Genomic DNA, 19,460 nt, shown 5'->3' on the forward strand with positions numbered 1-19,460 from the left:
TAATAGATGAATGCCCTTTTTAAGAGGTAAATAACTACTGCAAAAATCACAACATCACCAGTGGGACCAACAAATACCAACAGGTCATTCTCTGTTTTTGAAACAAGATCACGGGAACCTGCCACATGGGGAAGGATTTGGCAGTTTCTCTGAACCCTTTAGGGCCAAGACAGTCCAGAGTAATTATATATAAGATATCAGTGTCCCCAGTGAGACCGCTGCTTTCCTAGAGAGGTTAAATCTAGGATGAAGCAGAAATCACAAAGCATTGTGCTTTCCAAAGGTTAGTCAGCCCTCTTGCAGCTTCATCACGTTCCATGTAGGCTTTGTCCAGTCAGACGACCAGGTCCCATTCAAATGTTCTGAGTATGCACTCTTGTTCTTTTAACCATTCTCAACGTGTACTCGTTTATCCCAATTGTGTAGAGTGTAGGTGTAAAGACATGAGCCTAGATCATGTTCCATGCTTTGCCATACCCCATATGCTGATGTGGCAAGAATAAGGTCTCTAAAATATCTTCTTACAAACCTGCTATTAAGATTATATTTTTTGCCTCTTAATCTTTATAGAACATCACAGCTTCCTACCAAATGTGCTGTTCTCTTCCTAGGAAGATCATGTTCTAACAGGTCAATAATAGTTTATATCTCTGGAATGAAGATGGATTATCTTTTCTTTACCTGAGCCCTCCCGAGGAACAGCTCAGATGCCCAGCCAGGGTTAAATGTGGAGTTCACAACCATAGAGAACATTTTCTCCCTGTGCAAAACTACCTGGTTGGCAGAAGAATTAAACCCACAAACCTAAAAGGATGCTTGTTTCCTAAGAAGCCGAGTTGAATGACCCAGATGCTATTTTTGTCATGCCTGTTTTCTGTTAGAATCTCTTGCCTCCATGTTTATATAACCATACCCTAATATATAAATAAGAGTCTTATCCATCTTCAGAATGAGTTCATACATGTTATCTCATTCAAATCATACTTCATACATGTAAATGCCACCAGAGCCATGCCCCAGAAAGTCGTTTCCAGACAGCAAGAAGAATTTTGTAAAGTGCCATATCTCCTTTTCAGTGCCACTTGGTAAGAATTGCTGTCTGTCCCACATGTCAGGGACTTGGGAGGGTGGGGAGGAAAAGAGAGGAAGCAGTGGTGGGAGATTATATGGGAAGGAGGTAATTCCCAAGAGAATGACTCGCGGTAGTCACTAGCTAATGGAGATGGTAAAGGGGTTCCCAGGCAGTCTCACAGTTTTAAGGTTGGAGTCATTGTCCCATCATCCTGTGCTTTCCCCTCTTTGTAACTACCTAGTATTAAGACTCTCCACTCTCTCAGTTAAGGTAGCAAATGTGTTTTTGTTTTTGTTTTTGTTTTTCTTCTCTTTTTCTCTTCTCATCTCTTCTCAAGACTGATTGATTTGAGAGAGAGAAAGAGCATGAGTGGGAAGGGCAGAAGGAGAGGGAGACAGAGAATCTGAAGCAGATGCCACACTGAGCGTGGTGCCTTACACGGGGCTTGATGTCACGACCCCGAGATCACAACCCAAGTTGAAACCAAGAGTCCAGAGCTCAAGCAACTGAGCCACCCAGGTGCCCCTCAACTGTATATTTCTGATGTCTCCCTCCGCCCCCCCGACCCTGGCTCCTCTTGCTGCTGAGTACTCTGTCCTACAGAAAGGCTGCCTAAGTGGTTACTTCCCAGCAGTCTATTCAACTCATTCTGTGATATTTGACACCTGTGTGCCTGGCACTGTGCTGGACACTAATGATAAAGCCATGAATAAGAGGGAAGCAGTCCCTGCCCTCATGGAGCTTCTACTGTAATGTCTAAGGTGGCAGTGCCATATATTTGGCAATGATACTGCTTCCTCTTTTAAAAACTTGTGAGAAAATTGTTTACTGCATTATCGGTTTTGAGTTGAGTGAAAAAAATGCATACCTATTCTGATCAACCAACTCACAGCTTTAATACAATGATGTTTGACAAGGGGACTTTCTGTAGTTTGCAGTATTTCATTATATACACAGAATTTTAGTGACTTTGAGACACTTAGTGGTGAGAAAAGAGCTAGAAGACCGCTGACCCCTTCTCACACACAAATGGTTCTTATAGAATATAACGTATTTGTAAATTAGGAATTTCCCGGTTCGTTAATTTTCAGTAATTCAGAGGCTGAAAGAATCGAGCTATCCAGGCACCTTGCTTTTTCTCTTCTATACTCTCTCTTTTCACTGCTCATTTGCTTAAGAACCAAGTAGAAAACATTTATAGAGTGCCTGCTGAGTATAAGACATTGATTGCAGTGGGCAGAAGTAATGGGGAAATGTGAAATTGGTTAGTTTAGCTATATGTTTTTTAGTGCCTTTGGAAAAAGATTTTAGTAAGAAAGGAAATTTAAGTTATAAGCTGTGAGCTAAAATTGAAGGTTTCTGTGAACAGATGAATGAACATATCAAGAGTGGTTAAAAGAATAAGCAACTTTAACTGTCTCTTATCAGAGTCATACAACTGAAGCTTAGGTCTCTCATTTCTTATCGTGATTCCTATTATAGGAGAGATTGCTAATTTTTTTTAATCTTTCAAATTAGTACTAATCAGCGGGCAAGTATTTATGTCTACTCGGCCCTATGAAATACATAAAAGAAGTATACAGTGCTATGCCTGTTCTCAGATGGCTTGTAAGACTTACAAGAGAAACACTAGTAGGATAAGCCATGAATGGAATTGCCTGAGAGCAGTATCTCCTGGGTGCAGGTGTCCATGAAAGCAGATAGCACTGGAGCCCTAAGCTTCCTAGGCTTTACAAGACTTCTTTATTGCCCCTCTGCATTGTGTTCCCAAACAGCAGCCAATGGTGGTTTTTTTCTCTCCTGCTTTATTGAGATGTATTGACATATACATTGGGTGAGTTTGAGGTATACAGTGTGATGATTTGATACACATGTATTGTTTGGTGTTTAGCACTGTAAGGTTAGTTAACACATCCTTCAGGTCACACAATTACCATCCTGTTGCTGTTCTTCAGGTGGGAACATTCGAAATCTACTCTGCATAGCAACTTCAGATTTACAATACACTGTTGGTAACTATAGTTACCGTCTCGTACATTGCAGCCCATATCGTTACACTTCTCTGCTGACTCTGGCTTCCCTCCTGATGCTTGTAAACCTCTGATCTGTACTTGTTCCACCCCAACCCCTTTTCCCTACTCACTTTCTGATTCTGCTGCAGCCAGGCTCATCTCCTTGCTATTCTTGAAAATGCCTGGCAGTTAGCAGCTTGCAAGGGGTGGGGCCTCATACTCCTGGAGTTTCATCTCCAGGAACATTCTCTTCCAGAGGCCTGCCTGGAAATCCCTATTTCGAAGTGTACTCTCCCCACTTCTGGCAGTCCCTATTCCCTTTCACTGCATCATTTTTTTTTCCTTAGTACTTTTTACCATCTCACATATTTACTTATTTTTTATGTTCTGTCTCCCCCAAATAGAATGTTGGCTCCACTAGGGCAAGGAATTTTGTCTTTTTTTTTTCTTACCACTGTACTCCTAGTATGAGAATAGTGCAGGCATGTACTGGGTGCACCAAAAAAGTATTTTTCAAATGAATTAATGTAATAGAAAGAATAGAAAAATGAGAATGACATTCTAGTTAAGGAAGACAGAATGAGCAGAGTCATGTAAGGAGAAATAGGAATGTGTTATATGCTGGGAGAGGTAGAAGGGGTGGGCCTAACTCTAACAGATGGTTTCTTCTTTGAGGACAGTTAAAAGTAAAGTAAGGTCAATAAGATGGTACCTGAGACATAGGCCAGAAGGCATTAGAAACCAAAGGAGTTTGGGTTTGATGTCAACATAAACAGTTGAGTGATTCCAAGTTCCTAAGAAGAATGATCTAATAAATGTTGTTTTAGTAATATCAGTTGGGGATTGGCCTGGAAGGTAGATTGAAAAGGAGAGACATCGCTGCAAGAAAACCAATGAGGTTATTGCAGTGATGCCAACAAGACACCTTGGGAGAGGGCGGTGGTGGAAAAGAAGGGAGTGATGAGGACAGGTCAGATCTGTGGGGAAGTCTGACAGCAGAAAACTCTAAACAATTGGTTACTGTACTAAATGAAGAATAAATGAAAGTAGAGGTGAAGATAACACGAAAAGTTTCAAGACTGGAACAAGTGAGGATATTAGAACAGGCGGCAGCTGGACGATTCCGAGGGTTGCATGGGTTGCTAAAGTAAAAGACTTCTCTGTCTCCTCTGTTCCTTCACTTCTTTCTCATTCCCCAAGGAAACAGTGCTGAAAACCAAGTGTCTTTTGCTCTTGTCTTTAAAATCAGCAATAGCAGAAGGTAGACTCTAGTGGTCACACTTGTATGGATTTAACGTATCTATTGATAACGGGTGCCTGGTTTGGTGGGCCAGAAATGAAAAATTATTGCTACATAAAATTAAAATGTTTTATGTAATTCTTGACAGTAAAATTTAAAATTGTCTTTCATTCAAATTTCCCTTCTCTTCTTTATCTTCAGCAGTAATTTTTAAATTCTTATTTCCTGTTTCACTGTATTGAACAGTGCTGGCATGTACTGTATTGTAACATAAATAATCATAAACAGTTTCCTTATCTCCACATATTCTAGTTTATTTAAATAAATTCATGTTCTTCTTTCCTTATAGAATTTATACCTCAAACTTTTAATTTCAGGATACCCCAAAACAGAATGAAAATAGAGATTTTACCTTTTACATTTCGCTCTGTTTCAGATTTGGTGTGAAGAAGAAGCCAATTTACATTAATGTCATAAGGGATCCTATCGAGAGGCTAGTTTCTTACTATTACTTTCTGAGATTTGGAGATGATTATAGACCAGGGTTAAGAAGACGAAAACAAGGAGACAAAAAGGTAATATTTTAGTTTTAGGATGTTTACAAAGATAATTGTTTATCAACTGCAATGAACAGTATGTTTTTAAAAATTTTTTTTATTATTAATGTACTACTTACTTATTGTGGAAATTTTGAAAAGAACCCAAAAGTATAAAGAAGCAAAAGTAAAACTTATAGTTGATATTTTGGTGTACACATAATTTTTTGTTCTTTCAAAAAGATACTTTACTTTGGTTCCAGGGCTGAATATTTCTCTTACTATAGTCCTAACGATTTTCTGTGAGACTGTTGTAATTCTTCATTCATATCAGGAGTTTTGTGTATTGTACTTTGGTTCTTTTAGTCTCGATGGTGGCAGTTTATATTGATTTGTGATTTGTGCTCATCGATTTGGGAACACCGTTTTGCTGAAGCAGCTGGTATTTTTCAGATGAGATGAGAATAGTCCCAGAGTTCGTTCTTATTAGCAGGTTCAGAATTGGGTTGTCTTCTCTTTAAGTGCATCCCCCAGAGTAGCACCAGTTTTATTTTCCTGAGAAACCAAACTGATGTGTCACTTTACTTGTGGGACACTTTTACTGGGACCCCATTGCTCACAAGTTGGCTCAAAGCACAAGAGACACAGTCTGACATAATCTGAGACTGACTTCTCCTGCTGCCTTTTCCCTCAGACGCCCAGTGCTTCAGCCACAAGAAGTGTTGCTGTCCTCCATGCTTACTGTCACCATGTACTTTGGGCACATGTGTTGTTCCCCATATTTAGAATGTTTCTCCTTCACTCTGGAAAATTGTCCACTTTTTAGGGCCAGCTCAGATGTTAACTCTTCAGTGAAATCTTTTCTGGTGCCCCAGAGGCAGTTAGTCATACTTTTAAGGCTCCTGGAGCACTCCATTCAAACCCCCTTTTTAAAGCATTTATTTGTGGTATTTGAGTTATTTGTTTCCATATGTCTTCTCCAGGAGGTTCTGAACTTCCTGAAGCGGGGGCTAGATTTCATTCTTCCTTGTTTCCCTAGTGTTTAGCACAGTGCCTAGTTCATCTGGTAAGTGCTTAGCAAATGAGTTGAATGAGTGAATTCTGCACCTTTTGAACCTAAAGTGTTGTGTAATCATGATGCGAGATACCTGATATAATAGTTAACATCCAGCAATTTTTCACTTAAGTTTTATGTGCCTTGTGTGTCACATGAGGAGGTGATTTATTTTGTTTTATTTACTTTTTTCTCTTTTCTAGAAATTGCTGTTCCTTTCCTTAGTCTTAAAGCTTTAGGCACAAGGTACTGATCCAAACACAGATAATTGACCAGACCTTTTGTGTTTTTGGGGGGGGGGGGGGGGTGGATGGCATCTACTGATCTCTTAGTATTAGTTAATCTTCTAAAATGTATATGTATACTTAGGTTATTATGGTGATTCAACAGCATTTTATAAAATGGAAAAATGGAGTAATACAACTCTTGTGATCTGGTACTTTAGAATTTGTTGATAGTTATTTCTAAATTCACTCCAACACTTCTTCCCTTTCTTCCCTTCCTCCTTCCTTCTTGCTTCTTTCCGTCCTTCCTTCCTTTTTTTTTTTTTTTTAAATTTTAGCCCTTTGATTTATAGTGTTTTTACTTGATAGATGTTAATATCCATCTCTCTCCTTTGACCAAAGGAGTATTAGTGTGGGTAAAGAGAAGATTTCCAGTTCCATTGGTTCCTACATGCACCATCTGTCACTGTCAGTCCTGGATACTATGGTTTAGTGGTGGCTGACCTATATAGTTTGGGAAATTGGGTAATAGTAACACTTAATATAACACTATTAGTTCACATTTATAACAAGCACTGTTTTATATGTATTTTTTCAGGTAGCCTGTACAATGGTTCTGTGAGGTAGCTGCTGTTATTGTCTTTATTTTACAGATAAGGAAACTGAGGCACAGAAAGGTTAAGTACCTTGTACAGCATTGTACTACCAGTAAATGGTAGAGCTGGAATTTAAACCCAGGTACTCTTAAGCACTCTATTCCCTTTAAAAAGGAGGTAGGGAATACAATATTCTACCCAACATTTGTATATGAGAGATGTTCCCAAGTTGCATTCTCAATACCTACAGAAAAATTCAGGCAAATACTTTAACATCATTTTCCTTTCATATTTGAAAGATTTAGGTAGATATGCCCTCCGAGCCTCGAGACTTAACCATTCTTCACCCTGATAATGATAGGGTTTGGTTTGTTTTTGGTTTTGTCTTTGGTTTTATGTCATTATAAAATACATATTAATATACCTGTTTATTTAGATGTGATATTAGTAAATCAGCAAAATACTTTTGTATTACATTAATTCTCATGAAGACAGGGCCATCTACAAATGCTTTATTAAAGAGAACAATTACTTTGCTTTATAATAGGCAAAATGGACCTTTTGGTCTTGAAATGTATTGAAACATACACATTTTTAATAATTTGTCTTGTTTCTCATGATACAAGTATTGGCAACATTCTGGGACCTCATTAGTTAAATAATGTTGTTTTATTGTAAATAACTCCATATCTTTAACTGGAAAGAGCTTTCATTCATTAATAAACTCATATATAGAGAGTTGATAAGACTGAATGGCATATAACATTTTTTAAATGGCAGCATATTTGAAGATAAGAGCGATTAAAAGGTGGCTGTGATGACGTAGGAAGTACCTGGCAAAGGCTGGAAATACTTCCTTGCATTGGCTTCATTTCCATTAAATTGTATTAAGTGATACTTGGAAGTATATTAGGCAGTATTCAGCTCAGCACTCATGGCAACTATTGTGTTTTAAACTGCAGTACCTGATAATCTAAACTGCTTCTTCCTTTCACTGGCAAACAGTAATTTCAAACACATTTCAGGGACATGTATACTTATGATAGCTTTCAGCTGATCCTGTAAAGAACAGAAGATTTGTCTTATTATGGCGATTTCAAATACTCTGTTCTTTGTATTTGTGACTGGAGGTTTACTTAATATAATGTCCAGGGCCTGGAAAAAATGTATATTAAATAATACAGAGGCAAGCATTAAAGAACTATATAGAGAAATCAGTGATTCTCAAACTTTGTAGTCTTAGAACTCCATTTACTGTTAAGTTATTGGGAACCCCCAAAGAGCTTTTGTTTGTGTGACATTTGCCAATATCAATAAATACACCAGTTTACTGGGAAATTTTAAAATACTAATTTGAAAGTAAGAGTAGGAAGCCCATCATATGGTAACATAAATAATGTATTTTAATGCAAATAACCCTTTTTCCAAAACGTATAGAGTTGTATTTTACATTTTTGCAACTTTTTAAAAATATCTGGCTTAATGTAGACAGTTGGATTTTCATATCTGCTATTGAATCCATCTGTTGAATATGTTCTTTTGGTTGAATGTATAAAGAAAACCCAGGTTTACATAGATATGTAATTTGAAAACGGAGGATTTTAAGAGCCTTTTTTAGAAGACTGTGGGTGTTCTTCTTTAATACCACACTAATAAGAAATCTGAAACCACAGCAGTGAACTTTTTATGTTCTGCTACATTAAAATCCATTTATATATTTATATATCATCATGCATTGGCCATTGGAAATATATTCATCACTAAGTTATGTGGACCTTCCAGATGTTGACACATTTTATTATACAATATCAGAAATTGACATTCATTAATATCACTACTGATCTCATCAGAGAAGTCTTTACATATTGGGAAACTGTCAGACTTATGGGGGCAGATTGAGTTTTCCAAAATTTTTTATTTTTGCTTGAAAGCTTAACTTTTGTCACCAGCTGCCACAGGATTTCTTAGCCTCGACACTGTTGTTGTTTTGGGCCAGACAACTTGTCATAAGAGGCTGCTTGTACACGTAGGATATTAACCAGTATCCCTGACCTCTAACTAGTAGCATCCCTCCACACATCCCAGTGGTGAGAACTGAAAAATGTGTGCAGACCTTGCCAGATGTCACCTGCTGGGTCAAAACAGCTCCATTTGGGGACCGCTGAGCTACTAGCACTGTCAGTTGTTTTCTGCCAAGGGGCAGGTACACTTTGTTCATTTTGAGAAGATATCGGCCAGATACCCACATTTGAATAACTTCAGTTCTTTGTTCAATGTAGGACTTATTATGGCTTCTGAGGAATATTAACTGTGCCTATAATTCTCATCACTCACATTTTCTTAATTTTATAAATATTTTGGTTTTGAACTGCCCTATAGATTATTAAATATTTTTTACTAACTGTTGTTTTGTTAGTGGAACACCAAGGGGAGAGGGTCATATTTCTAGAAAGAGTTAATAGTTACATGCTCTAAATAACAATCTAAAGGAGAATCAGTTTATGTTTATTAAGAAGTACATGGGGTGGGTGGGTGGCTCAGTGGGTTAAAGCCTCTGCCATTGGCTGGGGTTATGATCTCAGGGTCCTGGGATCAAATACCACGTTGGGCTCTCTGCTCAGCAGGGAGCCTGCTTCCCCCTCCCTCTCTGCCTGCCTCTCTGCCTACTTGTGATCTCTCTCTGTCAAATAAGTAAATAAAGTCTTTTAAAAAAAAGAAAGGACTCATTGCTATTGGGATTACAGTTCCTATTCCAATTTGTATTTTTTTAAATTTCTTACTCTAAATTAACTAGACTTATTGACAAGCTATAAGTATTATAGTGAATTTAGAATATTCTACCTAAAAGTATGTATTAGTTTATAAAACGCAGTAATGAGGTTAGAAGAAATCCATACTTCGTGCTGCCTGATTTTCTCATTAACTTACAAAATTCTGCCTCCACCATTCTTACCAATTCACAGTCCCCTGACCCATGTTTGTTTATGGAACATCAATTTTACAATTGTGTCTCACAAAGACATGTGAAAAAGTTATTATTTGGATAGTTAGTATTTTATATGTAAAAAGCATCACAGGAAAGCAATATAATTCTTTACAGCCCATTTTTATTTGAAAGCTTCAGATAGACCAGTATTCTCTATCTCAGTCAAAGGTGCACAACCCAGGGTCAGCGTTCACTTGTCTTCTTTCCCGGTTTCTTATGGGACCATAGGTGTTTCCTTTCATCAAAAGAGAGAAAACAGAAGGGTCAGTTATCATGGAGTTGAAGAAAGAGATAATGAGTTCAATTTGGACATTATTTCTTAGTCATGTATAAGTAAGTGGAGGTATCCACTAAAAATTGTATTTGTATCTCAAAAAATAGGTCTGAACTAAATTATAGATTTGGGAGTCATCAGCAATAGGTGAGAATTGAAACAAGAGATCGAATGAAATTGCACTTGGAAGACCTAGAATATGAAAGGAGGACCAAATGAAAAAGAAGGGGAGCCAATATGTAGCTCTGGGGTATGCTAACCTTTAAGGAGTAGGCAGAGAGTGAGGAGCGTGACAAGGAGCCTGCGGTAAAAGAATCAGAAGGCAAACCCGATGAGTCCAAGTAGATGGGAAAATAATTTCACTTGTGAAGAAGTTAGCAATTTGAGGATTTAAAACTGTCCCTTAGATTTGTCACTGGGGAGGTCATTAGGGATATTTGAGAAAGTAATGTAATTAGAATCCAAAGGGCCGGGGAGTAACTGAGAAATGAAGTGAAGACCTAGAGGAAAGACCACTCTTGAGATAGAAGTTTGGCTTTAGAAGAAACAAAAAGCATCAGGAAATGTTTCTTTAAGATGACAGACACTTGGGCATATTATATATCTAAAGAGAGCAGGGGTGATGCCTAATACAATAGACTAGAGAAAAACTGTTGGAGCAGGGTCTCAGAAGGCGGTGAGGATGGTGTTCAAAGATAGGAGAAGGAAATACCTCTTTAAAGATGAGGGCAGCAGTGGGCTAGAGATGCAGATAAGCTTTTGTCCAAGCAGGAAATCCAGGGAGCTTACTCTTAGCTTCAGTTTTCTGTATAAAGTGTAAAGCCAGATCCTTTGCAGAAAAGGATTTCAATATAAATATAATTGCCATCACTGTCAAGCATCACATTTTGATTACATTTTTTTTTTAACTTCAGTTTTAGGAGTTAAATATCTAAACTAATAATCTAAAGAACATTTTGATATTCATGCTTTTAAAAACATCTGGATCTTGCTCACAATGAATTGTTCTTTCTAAACATAGATGGTTTTTAAGTGAAAAAACTGATCATAATTTTTTGTTTCTGTGGTGTACTGAATTGGGTTTTGTGGGAGGGGAAGAGAGTCTGGAGTATTTTTATTTCTGCCTTTTATTTGAAGGACTTCAGATTTTAGAAGAGAGAAATATTTATGTATAGAAAATCCAATTTCTGAGATATGACCAAAATGTAGGAGAAGGCTAATAGGAAGATTCTGATGGTCATGGATTTGAGTGACAGCCTTAAGTGTTATGGGTATGGAAGCCCAAGTGCTGATGTCACTGCTGAGGAGTCAGTGCAGCATCTCATCTTGGTGATCTTAGTGGACTGAATCATCAAGTTGTGTGTGATAAAGATGGGATTGAGTTGTCTTCATCCAGCTTCTCTCACTAGGAAATACTTGGTTGACTTTATTCATCAAACATACATGTAGAAAAGGGAGAATTACTGTTATGCTAAAATCTGGCACATGTGTATGTTCACCAGTTTCTGCTTTTTCATGGTCTCTTCTTTTCTCCATGTCTTCCTTGCTACTGGCTGCATTTGGATTGTTTCTTTTAGTTGATAGGAGCAAAATTCCTCCCCCAAAGATGAAGCAAACCCCAATCTATTTTTCTACTTTTATATTGTCTAAGAAAATATTTGTTAGGTGAATTAAAGTAGATACTAAGCTTCTAAAAGAAGCCCAAATAATTTAAGTAAGATTATTTATTTTATTTATTTAAGGATTTTATTTATTTGAGAGAGAGAGAGCATGAGCAGGGAGAAAGGGGCAGAAGGAAAGGGAGAGGGAGAAGCAGACTCCCTGCTGAGCATGGAGCATGAGGGACACAGGGCTCCACATGGGGCTCCATCCCAGAACCCAGAGCTCATGACCTGAGCTGAAGTCAGAAGCTTTACCTACTGAGCTACCCAGGTGCCCCTAAATTAGATCATTTTTATCATACTTAAAAGCCTAAAAGGGAGGGGTCCAGACTCTTAGAGCAATTTTCACTCCACACTGTTATTCAGGGACCTACTTTCCTTCCATATTGTTATTCCGCCTTTCTTTAGGAAGTTGTCCTTAAGTGCTTGGTTGAATTAGGGTCACCACTACTTCTGCCTTCCAGCCTGTTGGGAAGGAAGGAAGTGGAGGGCAAGCAATTTCTTTTAACCAAGAGGCCCAGAACGTACTCATATCACTTCTGCCTTAAGTCCACTGACAAGGACTTAGTAAGTAACATGCCTGTACCTAGCTGCAAGGCTAAAACTCCATGACTCTGGAAAGAATGGAAGAGTGACTTTTAGAGACTGCCCGAGTGGGCTAGCAGATTTAAAACTACTAGCCAGAAATATACTTAAAGATTATGTACACATTGTTTTATTTTGAAATACTAAAACACTTCAAGAGCACAGGAATTAGAAGTTGGCTAACTAGAGAATTTAATGCATGCTTATTCATTAATCAGTTTTTATTCCAGTAGTGGATGTGTAAATTCCCAAAGTTGAGTAACTCTATGGAAATTTTTAATACTGCATCATTTTAATCTTATATTTAAGCAAAATCTTTTCAATGTCTTTGAATCTTACGCACACGAAATGGTAGCAGAGATTGTGCGTTCTCCCACAATCACTTTAATAATTTGTTTATTTTCTGTCGGGGACTCTAATCAGGTAGAGGTGTAAGGAAGCAGAGAACTTCCTCTGAGCTCCGTAGGCACCTCACTATGACCTCGGATCCTCTTTAAATTGGGTCGGCATGGAATCAGAAACCTAGTATATCATCACTCAGGTCATTGAGCCTGAGATTTCTTGGAAATTGAAACATGGTAGAGACAGATACATACATCGGGGTTTTTTTTATTGTTATGAGTTACAAGTTGGCATAAATGATAATAAAACTACTTTTTATAAAGTGACTTAGGCCAGTACATCTAAGTCGGACCATCTTGTAAAATTCAGAAATAATTTTAGGGCCACTGAAATGGGGTTTATTGAGTCTTAAGAGTAAACTAAGGTGTTTTCACTTTGTGTGTGTGTGTGTGTGTGTGTGTGTGTATGTATCTATAATTTGGTATATGTATCTAGCTAGCTACAGAGAGATCCTAAGAGAATTTGAGAGAACTCTAAGGACTGTCAGAATGCTTCATGAAAAAATGTTCCTGCCTCGATCTTCATCCTCATTAGAAATGTGCCTTTAATATTTATGAAAATCCCTGAAAATGATGTCTTTGCAATCATTTGTAACTACCGATTGCACAATTTGTATGGCAATAGATAATGTGCTGTGGAGGACACAAATGCATACTGCTTGATCCTTCAAAGAGTTGAGAGAGAACATAATAAACATTAAAAAAAAAAATACATGAAGCAAGTTCTTCAGATAAAGATGTATATGTAGGGCACCTGGGTGGCTCAGTGGGTTAAAGCCTCTGCCTTCGGCTCAGGTCATGATCTCAGGGCCCTGGGATCGAGCCCTACATCGGGCTCTCTGCTCAACAGGGAGCCTGCTTCGCCCCCCACCCTCTGCCTGCGTCTCTGCCTACTTGTGATCTCTGTATGTCAAATAAATAAAATCTTAAAAAAAAAAAAGACGTATGTGTAGATATACATAACTGCATCCTAAGAGCTGGATGTTATAAGGCAGTATAGTTCATTTATACCAGTCCAGAGGAGGTAAGAGTAACTTTGGACCAGAATCATTGGAAAGATAGTCTTCTTGTAAACCAGATTGGTGAAGGAAGACACTTTTAGAGGAAGAAAATGTAATCAGCAAAGGTATTTAGATTTAAGGTATATATCACATGCTTGAGAAACTACAAAACAGGCTAATCTGGTAAACATGGAAGTTACACATAGAGATAAGATAACTAGCATTTCGAGGTCAGAGTATGAAGCATTTCTTAAAGCCTGGATAAAAAGTTTGGATTTTTTTGGTTGAGACATTGGAAACCATTGAAGGTTTCTAGGTGTAGAGGATGTTAGAAGTGACTCCTTACACTAATCTGGTAACTAACTGTACAGAGCAGGTTGAAGGAATTGAAGGAAGGAGGGCAGGGAGCCCATTAAAAAGTGATTATAAGAACAGACACATGGCATTGTGGGACCCTGATAGAAGCAAGACTGACGAAAGATGGATTGGAAAGATGTTACCTCATCTGATGTTAAGTGAGGGAGAAGAAAGATTCGGAAATGTTCTGAAATCTTTGGTCTGAATTACACGGACAGCATAATCCTTTTGCCGAAGTATTGAGCATGAAGTAATGTTGGAAATTCAAATGAAAATGCATCCTAGGTATTAGAAGATGAGAAGTGATGGATCTGGATGGAGGTAGAGATGTAGACGTCTTTTGCTTAGAAATTATAAAGGAAGCCAATGAAGAAGGAAGTGTGAATAAGCTAAGGAAGGCAATGGGCAAAGAGAAGATCACAGAGATGAATTTCCATACCTGGTGGAAGGACCAAAACATGCCTTCAAAGAAGATAATGATAGTATATTCACAAAGGCACAGAGCACTAACAAAGCCAGAACAGAGAGTGTCCAAAGATATAGATAAGGATCCAGTAGGGGCAGAGATAACAAGAGATTTTCAGAAAGAGGAGGGTGGTCAGATGCCATGGAGGTCAAGGAGAACAAGAAACAACAAAACATCGTATTTGACTATTAGGGAGGTGGGTTGGGGATAGAGACCCACACAGACATAGACACATTTCCCTTATCAATGCCTGCAGTGGACAGTCAACTATGGTAGATTCTCTTACGGCTGTGATTTTATTTCTTCCTCAAAGTACAATCATGTCCTCCTTTCTTAGGGAAGGAAACAAACACAAAATTTAATTTTGGGTTCAGAAATCAAAGCCAAGTTACAGACCTTTTTGCTATATCATGGGGAAGGTCGTTTATAAAAGGAATGGGCAAATTATGGGCCCTGGTCTGCTGTTGTCTTTTGAATATTGCCACAATAAAGAGAATCATTCCACTCTAGCTCCACCCAGCACCAAGTGTAAGGATTTTCTGGTCCTATTTGCATAGATTTTTGGTTTAAAGGGCCCTTTGAGTGTATCTAATTGTATAGATTAGAAATTGAGGTTTGGAGTCCTTAAAGACTTACTTGAAATAAAGTTCAACCTGGTTCCTGAAACTCCAGAGCTTTTACTCAGCTCTTGTGCTCTTTCTACTCTTCCACACCTTCTCTTCTCAGAAGTAACAGGTGGCATTTGTAGATGTCTCACTGGGAGGCAATAAGAGCTCCCAAGTTTGTTCTCTGGCATCTCGGGATCATTTCAAATAGATAAGGCCTACTGTTAAAATGCCTGTGACAGACTGTACGTACTTGAAGAAGTGAAGCTGATTAATTTTAGATTCATAGCCTGTGAGTCTCTTTCCCTTTTAATTAATTCAGTCAGATGCCCTGGACAGGAGGGCACACAAGTCCTCAGTATCTGAGGTCGTTTCTGCGTGGTACAATGAGTTTTGTTTGTTTTATCGAGAAAAGGAGGGAAGACTTCAGTGTATTCCTCCTTTATATTCTTTTCAAATGATTATTTCCTGTAGTATATCTTTAGCCTTGTTTTTATTTAATTTCCTTTGGAAGGGGCCTAGAAAGTACAAATACACAAATTCAACATAAACCAGTACTTATTCTCAAGGACAAATTGTTATCTGACTGGGGGAGGGTTTAATTCATACAGTAAAAGCAAACCAAACTCCCATATACATCAGCATTAAACAAAGATGGGCAAAAAAAAAAAAAAATCAATCTAACTTTCCTTAATGTCTCAAGTATGTTTTTGTAACCCGCCTATCTCTTTAATTTACTAGCTCATCCCACCCACTGCTGCCAGCGTATTTAATAACTTAACCTGTTAAGGTATTTGATAGGTGAGACCTGCGTTTATGCCTCATGTGTGCTGTTTTGTGTCTGTTCCAGACCTTTGATGAATGTGTGGCTGAGGGCGGCTCAGACTGTGCTCCGGAGAAGCTCTGGCTTCAAATCCCGTTCTTCTGTGGCCACAGCTCGGAATGCTGGTAGGGACATAAAGTTAGCTTAAGTTGATAATCTTCTTTATTGTCTCTATAATCTGTGTTTCACAAGTGTGAACATACCGGTCAAGGGCTAGGTATAGGGAAATTAGTGAAAGACCAGACTAAAAATAACATGTAATTAAGTAATAATCTAGTTTTATAGTTACGTTTAAGTGCATTGAAAAGATTCTTCATACATCATATCCTTGGCAGTGTTTTCTCAGATGCTGGTTTTTAATTTTGGGTTTGGTTGTTTTTTTTTTTTTTTTCATTTTTTGTTATTTTATTTTATTTTATTGTTTGAGAGGGAGTTGAGAGTACAAGCAGGGGGAGGGGCAGAGGGAGAAGCAGGCTCCCTGCTGAGCAGGGCCTAACTCTGGATTCATCCCAGATGCTGAGATCATGACCTGAGCCAAAAGCAGACTCTTAACCAACTGAGCCATCCAGGTGCCTCATAGTTTTTTGGTTTTGATGTTAACATATTTTGCTGTATTCTGGCAGATCTCCTAATTAGAGGCCAGGGATAATTTCATAAAGCTCATTTTCTCCTAAGCTTGTTGTTTTGGCCATTCCTTTTATTTTTTTTTTTATTTATTTTTTTCAAAGATTTTATTTATTTATTTAACAGATAGAGATCACAAGTAGGCAGAGAGAGAGGAGGAAGCAGGCTCCCTGCTGAGAGCCCCATGTGGGGCTCGATCCCAAGATTCTGGGATCATGACCTGAGCTGAAGGCAGAGGCTTTATTTAACCCACTGAGCCACCCAAGAGCCCCTTAGCCATTCATTTTAGATCAAGAAAAGACTTAGTGGGTAAATTAGTCACCTAGTTTTACTGTTAACTGATTTTTTTACTTTGAGAAAAGCCAGGGTTATGGTTGTGGTTTGGTCTGCTAATAAATATTAGATGGAAAATAAAGGTTTTTTTAAATCTTTAAAAAAAAGTTCATTTCCTCAGACTGTGCAGAATTTTCAGTTTTTTTTTTAAATGGTACATTTTTATACATATTTATTTGTTCTAATCGTTTTAATAGGAAAAGTAGAAATAGGAACACCTTCAAAGTTGGTGTCTTCCTTAAAACCATGATGAGAAATGCCTTTATTCTTTTGCTCATTATGTGAGACATATTACTGGATCACTGTGGACCTTAAGGGTCCTACTCAATAGATTATATCAGAGCATAATAACAGCACAAGAAGAACTGGAAGCTATAGGAAGAACATCTTCTCAATTTTTAATCATATCTTTAGAGCAGGAATTGGCAGATTACCATCTAGAGAATTTTTATTTATTGGGGGCACATGGGTGGCTCAGTGGGTTAAGCCTCTGCCTTCGGCTCAGGTCATGATCTCAGAGTTCTGGGATAGAGTCCTGCATCAGGCTCTCTGCTCGGCAGGGAGCCTGCTTCCTCCTCTCTCTCTCTCTCTCTCTGCCTACTTGTGATCTCTCTCTGTCAAATAAATAAAATCTTTAAAAAAAAAAAGATTTTTATTTATTTATTGAGAGAGAGGCAGTGAGAGAGAGCATGAGCGAGGAGAAGGTCAGAGGGAGAAGCAGACTCCCCGTGGAGTCTGCTTAGGAAAGTCCCGCATGGGAGCCCCATGCGGGACTCTATCCCAGGACTCCAGGATCATGACCTGAGCCGAAGGCAGTCGGCCAACCAACTGAGCCACCCAGGCGTCCCTATCGTCTGTTTTTATAAATAAAGTTTTATTGGAACACAGCCATTTCTATGTATTTACTTATTGTCTATGACTATTTTCACACTGCAAGAGCAAAGTTAAGTATTTGTAACCAAGAACATATGGCCTGCAAAGCCTAAGATATTTACTTTCTAGCACTTTACAGAAAAAGTTTGCCAACCCCTGCCTTAGAGCAATAAAAGGGTATTGTCTTTTGGACTTTAGTGAGATTTTAATTTAACTTCTTTAGTATGTTTCATAGATTCGTAGAACTGGGATGGACCTTCAAAATCAAGTAATTTACTCCCCTGCTCCCGAGACATTAATAAAAGGGCATTAAGGTTTTGGATGGACATTCGTTTATTTTCTTCATAATCTACAGTGTCAGAGGCATTAAAAAAATACGTAGCAGATTTCACAGCCAGGTTTCTAATTCCTTTTCTTTGGATTTAGGAATGTGGGAAGCAGGTGGGCTATGGATCAAGCCAAGTATAACCTAATTAATGAATACTTTCTGGTGGGAGTCACTGAAGAACTTGAAGATTTTATCATGTTGCTGGAGGCAGCTTTGCCCCGGTTTTTCAGGGGCGCTACAGAACTCTACCGGACAGGTATATAAAGGACGGGTTTCTTTTTAAAGCTGTCCTTAACTTTGTTCACAACTTGAAAATTATGTGTGATTTGACATTTCTTGAGTAAAGCCCAAGAAATAATTCCAGAAAGACAGGTATATTATATTGCCTGTTTCTTCTTAGCATTTTTTTTCTTTTTTTTTTTTTTTTTAAGATTTTAATTATATATTTGACAAAGATCACAAGCAGGTAGAGAGGGAGGGGAAAGCAGACTCCCTGCCGAGCAGAGGGGAGGGGGCTGATGTGGAGCTCCATCCCAGGATTCTGGGATCATGACCAGAGGCAGAGGCTTAACCCACTGAGCCACCTAGGTGCCCCCCCTTTCTTAGCATTTTCAATACAAAACAGGGCCTGGCACACAGCTGGTGTTCGTTCAGTATTTTTTGAGTAAATAAAACATGCATTAGATGATAATTAGAAGGCATTGTAGGACTAGTGGAAAGATACGAGCTGCAGAACCAGCCTTTGTTAGAAATGTGTCATATTAACTAATGCCATATACCAAACATTATGACCATATTGCACCTGAGACCTGTTTAGACCTAATGCTGTTTAGAGTAAGGGTGGGATGGTAAAAATGAGTCCCAGCCATGATAATCAGCAGGTGCTGGGTCTGCCAGGGTAAAGTGTGCTTCAGGGGCCTCGACTGTATGACATAGGTGAGTGGCAGGGCTCTGGTCCAATCTAAATCTGGGATTTTCCCCTGTTCTTTGGTAAGACCCAATATAACAACTCTTCCCAGAATAGGCATATGCCCTAGCTTCTCACACATGGAGAATGTAGGTTATGGTAAATTAGTATTAAGATTGAAAAGAGATATTTTATCATATTTAAAAAATAAACTGGTAGAGCACCAAGCATTTGATATTAGAACAGCATGTAAGGCGACAGCCTACATTTTACTGAGTGGGGATCCTTAGTTTTCTTATTTGACATCTCATTAAGTCTCTAACAGGTTAAGGATTTACATTATAAAGGAATAAATCACAGTTCTAGTATGATTAGAGCACTAGTCTTGCCTGAATGATATTAATGCGAAACAGTTATGTTACTGTCCTTCAGTGTGCCACATTGACTTAATCCATCTCTCCACATAAAGAAGCATCGCTCTTTTGTGTGTTCTCAGAATTAT

The 19,460-nt window shown here is 38.3% G+C and overlaps 1 protein-coding gene across 2 annotated transcripts in view; it reads left to right on the forward strand.

Annotated features, from left to right (window-relative positions):
- Positions 1-19,460, forward strand: part of HS2ST1 (heparan sulfate 2-O-sulfotransferase 1) — a 173,411-nt gene that overhangs the window by 148,911 nt on the left and 5,040 nt on the right. For both annotated transcript variants that reach the window (XM_059375304.1, XM_059375305.1), the window contains exons 4-6: positions 4,761-4,899; positions 15,921-16,018; positions 18,150-18,307. In XM_059375304.1, coding sequence (XP_059231287.1) covers positions 4,761-4,899; positions 15,921-16,018; positions 18,150-18,307 — 395 coding nt within the window. The remainder of the gene's footprint in view (positions 1-4,760; positions 4,900-15,920; positions 16,019-18,149; positions 18,308-19,460) is intronic.

This window comes from Mustela nigripes, chromosome 14 (assembly GCF_022355385.1).
Source record: "Mustela nigripes isolate SB6536 chromosome 14, MUSNIG.SB6536, whole genome shotgun sequence".
NCBI lineage: Eukaryota > Metazoa > Chordata > Mammalia > Carnivora > Mustelidae > Mustela > Mustela nigripes.